Source organism: Heptranchias perlo, chromosome 6 (assembly GCF_035084215.1).
Source record: "Heptranchias perlo isolate sHepPer1 chromosome 6, sHepPer1.hap1, whole genome shotgun sequence".
Taxonomy (NCBI): domain Eukaryota; kingdom Metazoa; phylum Chordata; class Chondrichthyes; order Hexanchiformes; family Hexanchidae; genus Heptranchias; species Heptranchias perlo.
Genome location: NC_090330.1, coordinates 10,634,163 through 10,647,840, shown reverse-complemented (window position 1 = coordinate 10,647,840; position 13,678 = coordinate 10,634,163). Strand labels below are relative to the sequence as shown.

Genomic DNA, 13,678 nt, shown 5'->3' with positions numbered 1-13,678 from the left:
GGATACTAAGGAGCTTTTTCCCTTCGTTGAGGGTTCTATAACAAGGGGTCATAGATTCAAGGTAAAAGGCGGGAGGTTCAGAGGGGATTTGAGAAAGAACTTTTTCACCCAGAGGGTGGTTGGAGTCTGGAACTCACTGCCTGAGAGGGTTGTGGAGACAGGAACCCTCACAACATTCAAGAAGCATTTGGATGAGCACTTGAAATGCCATAGCATACAAAGCTACGGACCAAATGCTGGAATATGGGAGTAGATTAGACTGGGCTTGATGGCCGGCGCGGACACGATGGGCCGAAGGGCCTCTATCCGTGCTGTATAACTCTATGACTCTATGACTCTATGAAATCAATGAGCTGAGGAATGGGGAGCCAGCAAAGGTTGGCAATGATCAAGGTGTTAGGTGAGTGAAATTTTGCATGGAATGGGGTGCTAGTGGTGGAGATCTGGATAAATTGTAGGGTGGAACTCAGTGAGGAGAGAGTTGGAAGAGTTAATATTGGAGGTGACGGAAGTGAGGATAAAAATTTCAGCGGCAGCGAGGCTGAGGTGGGGACAGACATGGGCAATGCTGCTGAGACAGAATTAGGATCTCATAGACTAAATGTGGGGTTTGAAACTCACCTCAGGGATGAGCATCAAGGTTGCACACCGCCAGGTTGGATTTGAGCGGGCATTGAGCAAAGTGAATGGGATTAAGGGCTGCTCATCTAACACCTCGATCTTTGCCAACCCTCATTGGCTCCGCATCCTCGGTGGATTGATTTCAAACTCCTTGTCCTCATCTTCAAATCCCTCCACGGTCTTGCCCTTGCCCTTGCTCATCTTTGCAGCCTCCTGCAGCCCTGCATCCAAGAACAGGACTTACTGGCAGTTTAGCGAGCAAGGTGGCTTTCATCTGGCGAATGTTAAGCTGGTAAGAAATTTTGGCACTTCCACGGATTCATGTTTGACAAGCAATTGGACAGCACGGTGCCAGTCATGGAATCAAGGGTGGGAGTGGAAAAGTAAAGTTTGGTTCCATCAGTATACATATGAAAGCTGACCTCCATGTTTACTGATAGCATAACTGAGGGGCAACATATAATTAAGGAACAGAAGGGGAGCCAAGGATGGAACCTTGAGGTTGTCATGTGGACATAGGAACACAAAGCATTGCAGGAGATGCACTCACTGTATTGAGACAGGTTGGACCATGAGAAGATGTAAGCGGATTTTCCCGTTACTGTTGCAACGAAGGGTTGTTAGTTCTTCAACTATAACTTCCGTGTGATTTGGTCCTGAGTGGTTATTCAACAACAAGTTTTAACATTGACTTACAACAGAATTGCACTACGTCTGTCTTCAGTATTACATTAAATGACAAGCAGTTCATACAACCTGGACTCAAGTTGCTGGGCTGTGGACTTCCGACTGTCCCAAGAGGTCTAATTTTTGGGAGGCAGCGTGCCCTATCTTTATATTATTCGACTGCTTTGGTCTGCTCATAAGCATCTCTGTCCTTATCGCCTAGTTGTTAATTCTCGAGGGCAATTAGGGATGGGCAATAAATGCCGGCCTTGCCAGCGACGCCCACATCCCGTGAACGAATTTTAAAAAATTTTAAAAATTATCCTGCCAGGCTGGCGCCACCTTAGCAACTCAAGATGAGCTGTTTTACATAACACAACTAATGACCTCAACCTTCATCTCTGTTTACAAGCTGTTTGTTCCTCTTAGGAATGCACTGGCTCTTCTTATCTGTGTCCTTGTCTGTTCTGTTAACCCAGAGATGAGCACCCCCTTAGCACCGCCCTCTTGCGAGACGGAATACTTGACCATGCTAGTTTTAAACCATTCTTACAGAAGACATGCCACAGAATTGGATCACAAAGGAGAAATAGTGAAGGAGGATGAGTGTGGTCAATTGTGTAGAAGGCTCCAGAGAGATCAAGAAGGATGAGGATAACACACCATGAATATCATTGATTACTTTTACCAGGGTGGTCTCAGTGTTAAGGGACCATGACTGAAGGAATGCAAATAGGAAGTGGATGTGACATGTTCCAGTGGCGTGGCATCTTCTAAAATTTACACCATAATCTAGGCTGACATGCATCAGAAAATTGTGGGCACCTCGGTTCTATAATCTCAGCCTACAGTTTTGTGCATTCCACTAGGTGGCGGTCTCTGCTTTGTCCATAGAATGGAAGAAAGGTTCAGTTCATTGGGAAAGGAAACTCACTTTTTTTGTTGTAATTTTTTAGGTTGGTGTTGAATTTTTGAGGCAATTGGAAAGTGTGTAAGTTAAAGGATCTGGAGGATGTTGCATGCATGGGCTTTCAGAAGGCATTTGATACAATACCACAATAAATGGGTAGCTATGAAAATTAAAGCTCCTGATATTAATGGCAATGTAGCCACATAGATAGAGAGGTGGCTAGGGGCAGTAAGCTAGGAGTAAGGGAAAATAAATGTGTTTTGGGTTGGTGGGGTGTGGGTAGTGGTGTACCCCAGGAATCTGTGCTGGGACCTCTTTTATATTTATTTATATAAATGATTAGGATATAAACACAAGAGGAATGATCACCAAGTTTGCTGCTGATACCAAATTATGGAGCATAGAAACCTGTGAGGAAAAACCTAGGAGATTGCAGTAGGAGATTGGTTAGTGCACTGGGTACGTAGGTAGCAAATGCAGTTGATTTTTTATTCGTTCATGGGATGTGGGCGTCGCTGGCAAGGCCAGAATTTATTGCCCATCCCTAATTGCCCTTGAGTGAGCTGCCTGCTTGAACCGCTGCAGTCCGTGTGGTGAAGGTTCTCCCACAGTGCTATTAGGGATTTCCAGGATTTTGACCCAGCGACAATAAAGGAATGACGATATATTTCCAAGTCGGGATGGTGTGTGACTTGGAGGGAAACGTGCAGGTGGTGTTGTTCCCATGTGCCTGATGCCCTTGTCCTTCTAGGTGGTATAGGTCACGGGTTTTGGAGGTGCTGTCGAAGAAGCCTTGGCTAGTGGCTGCAGTGCATCCTGTAGATGGTACACACTGCAACCACGGTGCACCGGTGGTGAAGGGAGTGAATGTTTAGGGTGGTGGATGGGGTGCCAATCAAGCGGGCTGCTTTGTCCTGGATGGTGTCGAGCTTCTTGAGTGTTGTTGGATCTGCACTCATTCAGGCAAGTGGAGAGTATTCCATCACACTCCTGACTTGTGCCTTGTAGATGGTGGAAAAGATTTGGGGAGTCAGGAGGTGAGTCAGTCGCCACAGAATACCCAGCATCTGACCTGCTCTTGTAGCCACAGTATTTATGTGACTAGTCCAGTTAAGTTTCTGGTCAATCGTGACCCCCAGGATGTTGCTGGTGGGGGTTTCGGCGATGGTAATGCCGTTGAATGTCAAGGGAAGGTGGTTAGACTCTCTCTTGTTGGAGATGGTCATTGCCTGGCGCTGTGTGGCCCGAATGTTACTTGCCACTTATCAGCCCAAGCCTGGATGTTGTCCAGGTCTTGCTGCATGCGGGCACAGACTGCTTCATTATCCGAAGGGTTGCAAGTGGAACTGAACACTGTGCAATCATCAGCAAACATCCCCATTTCTGACCTTATGATGTAGCAGCTGAAGATGGTTGGACCTAGGACAAAGCCCTGAGGAACTCCTGCAGCAATGTCCTGGGGCTGAGATGATTGGCCTCCAACAACCACAACCATCTTCCTTTGTGCTAGGTATGACTCCAGCCACTGGAGAGTTTTCCCCCTGATTCCCATTTGACTTCAACTTTACTAGGGCTCCTTGGTGCCATGCTCGGTCAAATGCTGCCTTGATGTCAAGGGCAGTCACCCTCACCTCACCTCTGAAATTTAACTCTTTTGTCCATGTTTGGACCAAGGCTGTAATGACGTCTGGAGCCGAGTGGTCCTGGCGGAATCCAAACTGAGTATCGGTGAGCAGGTTATTGGTGAGTAAGTGCCGCTTGATAGCACTGTCGACGACACCTTCCATCACTTTGCTGATGATTGAGAGTAGACTGATGGGGCGGTAATTGGCCGGATTGGATTTGTCCTGCTTTTTGTGGACAGGACATACCTGGGCAATTTTCCACATTGTCGGGTAGATGCCAGTGTTGTATGTACTGGAACAGTTTGGCTAGAGGCGCGGCTTGTTCTGGAGCACAAATCTTCAGCACTACAGCCGGGATGTTGTTGGGGCCCATAGCCTTTGCTGTATCCAGTGCACTCAGCCATTTCTTGATGTCACGTGGAGTGAATCGAATTGGCTGAAGACTGGCTTCTGTGATGGTGGGGATATCGGGAGGAGGCCGAGATGGATCATCCACTCGGCACTTCTGGCTGAAGATGGTTGCAAACGCTTCAGCCTTGTCTTTTGCACTCACGTGCTGGACTCTACCATCATTGAGGATGGGGATGTTCATGGAACCTCCTCCTCCCGTTAGTTGTTTTATTGTCCACCACTATTCACGACTGGATGTGGCAGGACTGCAGAGCTTTGATCTGATCCGTTGGTTGTGTTCCCATGTGCCTGCTGCCCTTGTCCTTCTAGGTGGTAGAGGTTGCGGGTTTGGGCAGTGAATCGCTTGGCTCTGTCTATAGCATGTTGCTTCTGCTGTTTAGCAAGCATGTAGTCCTGTGTTGTAGCTTCACTGGGTTGGCACCTCATTTAATGTAGACAAATGTGAAGTAGTACATTTTGGGAAAAAGAATAGTGTGAGGAGTTATATTCTAATGGTAGCATCTGAACGGAGAGATCTCCAAGTGCAGATATGTAAGCCTAGTCAAATGGGCCGAAATTTCCTTCTAAATCTCTACAATTTTTTGATGGGGCGGGGCAGGCGGTGGGTGCAGGTGGTGGGGGGGAGCTATGCAAGACAACACTCTGCGAGTGCTTGTACAGGCCTTGGCTGAATGAAACTTTTTTTGCCTCCCCCCAGCCAACCTTTGAACAGTAGAAGCCGATGCCTTCTATGGGTGATGCTTGTATCCAATGCCCTGTTGATGCTGTGCGATCTTACTGAAATATTTAAGATCCTAAAGATTATAGACAAGATCAATGTCAATGGGACCCAGAATCCTGGGAAGGCCTTCTGGGGGTTGATTTGGGATGGGGTAGAACTTCAGCCCACCCCGTAGATGCACCACTAACCCTGTCCCAAATCCAATCTGCATAATGCTGGAAACATATAGCAATGAAGGAGGGGCAGGTTTAGCCATGGCACCAGGCCGTGGCATATGTGGGTCAGCATTGCCGGCCCAAGTAAGACTTGAAAGAGAGACATGAATTTATATAGTGCCTTCACAACCTCAGGACGTCACAAAGCGCTTTACAGCCAATTAAGTCCTTTTGAAGTGTAGTCACTGTTGTAATGTAGGAAACACGGCAGCCAAATTGTGCACAGCAAGGTCCTACAAACAGGAATGAGACGATGACTGATAATCTGTATTTAAGTGTTGTTGAGGGATAAATATTGGCCAGGACATCGGGAAGAACTGCCCTGATCTTCTTCGAAATAGTGCCATGGGATCTTTTACATCCACCTGAGAGGGAAGAAGGGGGTCTCGGTTTAATGTCTCATCCGAAAGACGGTGCAGCATAAGCGTAAAGGTAAGTGATGGCCTCGGGGGTGGGATCACAGAGCTCTGGGGGGGAGCGATTGGTAGTGATCGGTGGCGGCGGGGGCAATCGGTGGGTGGGAGGCAATCTGTGGCAGAGGGGCGATCGGTGATGGGTGGGCGATTGGTGGCCGGAGGAGGGATCGGTGGCAGGGGGGGCAATCTGTGACGGGGGTGGGGAGATCGCTGGCGAGGGGGAGATCAATGGCAGAGGCGCGATTGGTGACGGGTGGGCGATTGGTGGGGGAGCGATCGGTGGAAGGGGGCATTCAATGGTAGGGGGGGAGATTGGTGGGCAGGGGGTGATCGTTGGTGGGGGGGAGATTGGTGGCGGGAAAGCGATCGTTGGTGGCAGGGGGTGAGATTGTTGGCAGAGGGGCAATCGTTGGTGGGGGACAGATTGTTGGTGGGGGAGCGATCGGTGGGGGAGTGATTAGTGGCGGGGGCGCGAGCGGTGGCAGCACGTAAAATCCATGCTGCCTGCTCATTACAATGACTGCTGCGTGCAGCCAGCGCTATCCGCGCAGTTCAATGGCTGCACGCATGGAGGAGGTCCCAGTATCGGGAGGCCGCGACATTACTTAAAGGCAACCAGAACCTCTTACGGGGGAAGTGCATTGTGGCTGCAAGAAGTGTTGTGATTCATGGTGCAGGAAGTGGAAAGGAGGCGGTGGGAGGAGATCGCCAACGAGATGAGTGCCAGGAAATTGGCCAGTGCCTGACTACGAGCATGAAACAGTTGGCATGACGGCAACGCACATCCAAGGATCTCCCAAAATTGTTCCCCAGCGCCTGTCGCACTTCCAGAGCCAGCTTGCCAGTTTGAATATTTCCAATTTGGACCAGCTGTCTTGCTGGCAGTGGCCCTAAGGCAGGCCGTGGTGGGGGGTGGTGGTGTGGGGTAAGGAGAATGGTAGGGGCAGGCACGGATGGGCAGCAGCCTCAGGAGTACGGTGGAGTCAGGAGGAGCACGCCAGGTCTTCCTGACTCCACGTGAAGATAAAATTAGAAGAAAAACATACCTATTTGTTGGTGGCCGCTGGTTAGGCCGCAGCAAACGCTGTAAGACCTGAGTGGAGCAGGCCTGGAAAAGGTCCTTAAACAGGCGTTGGGCCCCTCATTAACATATTCAAGAGGACTATTGCCTGTTTAAGGGGGCAGCCTGGGATGCCTGGATATCGATGAGGCCAATATGGGGGCATGGGACATAGCCTCACGAAATTGGTCCTTTTTGCTTCCGTTTTCCACGCGGAAAACAGACACAACAGAGATGAATTTCTCCCCAATGAGCCTCTCATCCACCTTTACATGCATCTTGGAGCTGGAATAGATATCCTGGCTACAATTTAAGATTTGGCCTTGTATTCCCATAGCCTCCTATTAGGAATACGGTCTAGGACCACTTAGGGAGCTCCCGCTCTGCTATTTACTTCACAGTTCTGAAAGATTCGAGTTGATACCAATTAATTGCAGTGGCAAGTACTTTATTGCAAAGAACAGTTTAATACACTCAGTATTTAAGCAGCAGTTTACAGAATGAATACTGGAGATATATTACCTGCTTCCACGCTGGGTGGAGCTCGTGGCTTGGCCTCTCGCCTCTTGCGGCCCCCACCACCGTGGATCCCGCGGATCCTGCCTTCTGCAGACTTCTTCAATTCTTCCAACTACCCAGGCATTAGGCTCCTGCCAGCATTTAAGTCCGCCTGGACAAATCTAGTCTGCATCTTCCGGGGGATCCTTTACCCTGAACCTTTGTTTGAGCTGTACCTTTATACACTGTACGCTGACTTAACATCATCAAAATTAATGATGAGGCCAGACTTAGCCTCACCAACTTGCTGAAGAGATCCTGGCTGACAGCACTGACTTGATATTATCAACTTTCTGGGGCAATTAGGCTGATAACAGTAAGGTGTTTTAGACAATGGCAAGACATTTAACCTCATCAATTCTGATGATTTCTTATCTCATTTGGGGAATGTAGCCCACCCTTTCCCAGACATCTCTGACTCTTCCTTTCCCTTCCTCAACTTCTCTATCTCCATTTCTGGGGATAGGCTGTCAACCAATATCTACCATAAGCCCACCGACTCCCACAGCTACCTTAATTACACTTCCTCCCACCCCGCTTCCTGTAAGGACTCTATTCCCTTCTCCCAGTTTCTCCGTCTCCGTCTCATCTGTTCTGACGATGCCATCTTCCACACCACTGCTTCCGATGTGTCTTCCTTTTTCCTCAACTGAGGATTCCCCTCCACTATAGTTGACAGGGCCCTTGGCCGTGTCTGACCTATTTCCTGCACTTCTGCCCTCGCCCCTTCCCCTCCCTCCATGATAGGGTCCCCCTTGTCCTCACCTTCCACCCCACCAGCCTCCACATTCAACGTATCGTCTTCCGCCATTTCCGCCATCTCCAGCACTATCCCACCACCAAATATATTTTCTCCTCCCCTCCCCTTTCAGCATTCCGAAGGGACTGCTCCCTCCTCAACACCCTGGTCCACTCTTCCATTGCCCCCAACACCCAATCTCCTCCCCACAGCACCTTTCTGTGCGAGCGCAGGAGATGCAACACCTGCCCCTTTACCTCCTCCCTTTCCACCGTCCGGGGTCCCAAACACTCCTTCCAGGTGAAACTGCGATTTACTTGTACTTCTTTCAATTTAGTGTACTGTATTCGCTGCTCACAATGCGGTCTCCCCTACCTTGGGGAGACCAAACGCAGACTGGGTTTTCGCTTTGCAGAACAATTCTGCTCAGTCTTCAAGGGTGACCGTGACCTGCTGGTCACTTGACATTTTAATTCCCCATCCCACTTCCACTCTGACCTCTCTGTCCTCGGCCTCTTACTCTGTTCCAATGAAGTTCAACGGGAGCTCGAGGAACAGCACCTCATCTTTCGATTAGGCACTTTACAACCTTCTGGACTCAACATTGATTTCAATAACTTCAGATCATAACCACTGCTCCCATTTTTTTTGTGTGGGTCTACAGGTGCTGGTAATGGTTCTGCTGTTGCCATTCACAGCTCCTCTAGACCCATCTTTTCTTTCTTAACCTGTCCCATTACCACCCTCCTTGCCTTGCACCATCATCCCTTTTGTCATTTAATCACTCCTGCCCTCCACCCTATCAGAGACCTTCCCTTTTGTTCTTTCCCCCTCCCCCTTTCCCTTGCTCTGTACTTGCTCAAAAACTGTTAACTCTTTAACATCTTCCAATTCTGACGAAAGGCCTGAAATGTGAACTCTGTTTCTCTCTCCACAGATACTGGCTGACTTGCTGAGCTTTTCCAGCATTTTCTGATTTTATGCCACATTCTTCTATGTCTCAAGCAAAGTGTGAACTGTGGGGTTTAAATACGCATCGTCCAAGCTAACTATTTTAATATACTGAACAAATGTGGCAACCTAAAAAAAATGTGGTTAATACAAACGTATGATTTATACAATACATGTGGTTACATATTAAATGCATTTCATGATAACATAATGTAAAACAATTCTTTTATACTTGTTACATTTTTAATACACAACGGCATAGTCTAACACTCCAGCTTTTTCATGAGGTCTGTATGAGGCCCTAGTTCAGTGGTTGCCAGGTAGATACTCCAGGGCAGACAGCTACAGTTGGTGGTATCTTGGAAAGTGAAACCAATCAGGCTATACTGCTGATTGATCATTTCTTCTTTCATGCAGCACCACTGCAAGAACGAGGCACTGTGACTGGGGAGCTCACATCCAGAATTACAATAGTCAGGCCTTCACATATCATTTAACTGCTGTCAAGTCAGCTGTCGTGGGCTCCCTTGGAACTCAGAGCATCTTCTGCCAAAGTGAGTTAAATGCATTTCTATCTGGAGATGCATGTGTGAGGGTACTGGAGGGTGGCCGTTGAGCACCCCTCGTACTGTCTGCTCTGTCCGGCGTCCATTCGTTGGTTCTCCTCATCTTCCTGTAAAAAGCTTAAACAGGGAGATTCCTATTGAGAGACCCATTGGTGGCACCAATAGAGCTGTTGTGGGGGAAGGGTGGGTGAAATCAGTGGCTGCAGAAAAAGCACTAAAAAAAATGGCTGAGAAATTACCTCAACACTTTCCGAAGAATCTTCTTACCAGGCTCTTTAAATGAACATGGGGGTAATTTTGACTTTGTGCAATAGTGTAAAATGGGTGATAGCAAATCCGTTCTACATCTCGCCTGATTTTTATTTCCATTGAAGTCAAAATTACCCCCCCCATGTGTCTACAGCTGTTCCTCTAGCAACGCTGGACGCCCAGTTTTTATGGGTATGAATATCACTCAGCCTTCTTCACGAATGTTGTGAAATGGTGCGCAGGGCAAACTGACCTTAACCCCTTCTAATTCCCATTTTCTGATTCCTGCCACCCGTTTTTATTCTGACCCTGGTAATGTGTGTGCAATGCATAATGAGAAAGGTCCAGCATTATAGATCTCCACCCAAATTGCCGATTAGAAAATATAGGCTCCAGTGTTTGTAAGCGGCTAAAGGTTCTTGGAGACAAGAACCTCTCAGTCACGCTGGCAATAATGATAGAACGCATTACATCTTGACATAAAAAGGTCACAATTACTATGCATATTTAGAAAACGATGGGGGTAAATTTCCTCGGGCTTCTCCCGTTTCGCCGTCATAACAGCATCGGAGGAGCAACTTCTTCCGATGAAGTTACGGCTGTGGAGCCGGAGAAGCAGGAAATTCATCCCCAACACCTTTGTTGGCAACAGGTATCTGCAGACCTAAAGTAGTAATTGTTACATATGGCTCTTGTCAGGCTCCAGTTTATGATTGTTACGATCATTTATAGCAATTTGCTCCACTGGTGTTGCAGACACTTCCTGAGTTTCATGAGTAATCTTGAAAACATCAAATCTTACAGGTAGAAGCTTTCTCTTAAATACAAACGAGGCCAGATCTGAGAACACCACAATAGAAAGAAGGGACAGCACCATTGTGAAAGTTTTAAATGGAAAGAGTTGCACATAGGTGTCATTCTCAAAGGAAATGCCTGGATATTGAATTACAGGCGGGATTTGAAAGAAAGGTTCGCCAGCTAATAGTCTCAAGGTTAATCCGATAGCATATCCTGCAGCCGATCCATACGCATTTGTGTTTGGGATGAAGAGGACACAGACAAACTGTGGAAACAGTATGGCATACACTAATTCTGAACTCAGGAACCATAGGCCAAAAATCGAGTCCGTTAGAAGTGCCAGTGTTGTAGCTGCAGCTCCAAACAGAACTATTGTTGTCCTCATAACCCATATCACTTCTTTCTCAGCAGCCTGTGGATAAAATAAATATGTTTGATTAGTAAAAATACAACAACACTTTGTTTATTTCATTAAACTTAAAATAATGGGTGATGGTACTCCAGTATGGTAGAGTGTGGTTCATGGCTTTGAGTCCCTATTTGACTACTTCCCAACCACATTCATTATATGTGATGATGTGGAGATGCCGGTGATGGACTGGGGTTGACAATTGTAAACAATTTTACAACACCAAGTTATAGTCCAGCAATTTTATTTTAAATTCACAAGCTTTCGGAGGCTTCCCCCTTCGTCAGGTGAACGATGTGAAATCGTTCACCTGACGAAGGGGGAAGCCTCCGAAAGCTTGTGAATTTAAAATAAAATTGCTGGACTATAACTTGGTGTTGTAAAATTGTTTACAACATTCATTATATGGTGGACAAGCACTGATCAGAATAGTTCCCTGCAGGGAAGGTAAACCAGAGGGTACACCACCCCCTGCATCTCCCAGTTGCCAGTCACAGTGTCGTAATGGTAGCTATCTGCTTTCTCAGTTGTGGAGCTTTGTGTCGTGCAGTGACCTGAACCATTGCTGGAAATAAATTCGAAAACAGGGAAGAGGAAATAAAATGGAGAAGATGCAATTAGATTAATCGCCATAACATTAGATGCCGTTTAATGGGAGCTTTTTATAATACGTAAAAGAATTTGTTGACATTTTCTCTCAGGTTATGGGCGACACTGGCAAAGCTGCATTTATTGCCCATCCCTGACTGCCTTGAGATGGTGGTGGTAAACCTTCTCCTTGAACCCCTGCAGTCCTTGCAGTGATGGTGCACCTAGAATGCAGTTATGTAGGGAAGAAAATTTGCTTGGTAGCATAGAGAGAATGGTTTAGTCACCATGAACTCAGGAACAATAGGCCAAAAATCGAGTCCGTTAGAAGTGCCAGTGTTGTAGCTGCAGCTCCAAACAGAACTATTGTTGTCCTCATAACCCATATCACTTCTTTCTCAGCAGCCTGTGGATATGTTATCGGATTAACCTTGAGACTATTAGCTGGCGAACCTTTCTTTCAAATCCCGCCTATAATTCAATATCCAGGCATTTCCTTTGAGAATGACACCTATGTGCAACTCTTTCCATTTAAATAGATTTCTCCTCTCCTGTTAAGCACAGCATCTGCTCAGGTTTCCTTTAAAGAAAGAAAGACTTGCATTTATTTAATGCCTTTCACACTCTTAGGTCATCCCAAAGTGCTTTATAGCCGAAAAAGTAGTTTTGAAGTGTAATCACTGTTATAATGTAGGAAATGTGGCAGCCAATTTGTGCACAGCAAGGTCCCACAAACAGCAATGTGATAATGACCAGATAATCTGTTTTAGTATTGCTGGATGCATATTGTTAGCAACAGGTTACACTTTAACTGATCTCTACTGTCCTATTGATTTGCCTACATTCTTGTGCAATAATATGTGATGCTAATTTGTCAACGTGAATAGTTTATTTTGATAATCTGGGTAAAACATGGTTGGGGGGGGTGGGCGGAGGCTGGTAGGTGGTGGGGGGAGGGGGAAGAGGCAAGGGAGCAAGTTCCAAACAGGCACTGTGTGGCTGGACTGCTGATCAAGTAGTCCAGCTGTATTATGGGACAGCTACTTTGTATACATTAAAGTCAGATGCCTGGTGAACCTGGATGAAAGCTTGTACACTGATATCCAGCCCCTTTGTGTTCACTGCTACAATGGGGCACACTGGGCACCTTGAGTGAACTGTAAGACGCAGGCTTCAGTACAGCAGGCACCCAGCATCGTATTATCAGCCATATATTTTCCCCAGGATTGGTAATAAAAAGCAAATGACTTGTTTTAACAAAAATAAGGTCACCAGGTGCTATAATTATTACTCTGCATATATCACACAAACAGAAAAAATAGCAAGAAAGTTTTCAGACATTGATGGGCTTCACTGCGTTTTTGTATCCTACAATATTACAACTTAGCCTGGGTGGGGGGAGTGGGAGTGCAGCTAATGGGTGTCACTGAACATAAGGTTAAATCTCATGGGATCCAAGGTGAGGTAGCCAATTGGATACAAAATTGGCTTGACGACAGAAGACAGAGGGTGGTTGTAGAGGGTTGTTTTTCAAACTGGATGCCTGTGTCCAGCGGTGTGCCTCAGGGATCGGTGCTGGGTCCGCTGTTATTTGTTATTTATATTAATGATTTGGATGAGAATTTAGGAGGCATGGTTAGTAAGTTTGCAGATGACACCAAGATTGGTGGCATTGTGGACAGTGAAGAAGGTTATCTAGGATTGCAACGGGATCTTGATAAATTGGGCCAGTGGGCCGATGAATGGCAGATGGAGTTTAATTTAGATAAATGTGAGGTGATGCATTTTGGTAGATCGAATCGGGCCAGGACCTACTCCGTTAATGGTAGGGCGTTGGGGAGAGTTATAGAACAAAGAGATCTGGGAGTACAGATTCATAGCTCCTTGAAAGTGGAGTCACAGGTGGATAGGGTGATGAAGAAGGCATTCGGCATGCTTGGTTTCATTGGTCAGAACATTGAATGCAGGAGTTGGGATGTCTTGTTGAAGTTGTACAGGGCATTGGTGAGGCCACACTTGGAGTACTGTGTACAGTTCTGGTCACCCTATTATAGAAAGGATATTATTAAACTAGAAAGAGTGCAGAAACGATTTACGAGGATGCTACCGGGACTTGATGGTTTGACTTATAGGGAGAGGTTAGACAGACTGGGACTTTTTTCCCTGGAGAGCAGG

General features: G+C 46.7%; 1 protein-coding gene across 1 annotated transcript in view; it reads right to left on the bottom strand.

Moving 5' to 3' along the window:
- Positions 1-7,076: 7,076 nt before the first annotated feature.
- Positions 7,077-13,678, bottom strand: part of LOC137322736 (high affinity choline transporter 1-like) — a 56,705-nt gene continuing 50,103 nt past the window's right edge. Inside the window, exon 9 of the mRNA XM_067985741.1 lies at positions 7,077-10,918. Within this exon, the coding sequence (XP_067841842.1) occupies positions 10,388-10,918 (531 nt within the window). The 3' untranslated portion in view covers positions 7,077-10,387. The remainder of the gene's footprint in view (positions 10,919-13,678) is intronic.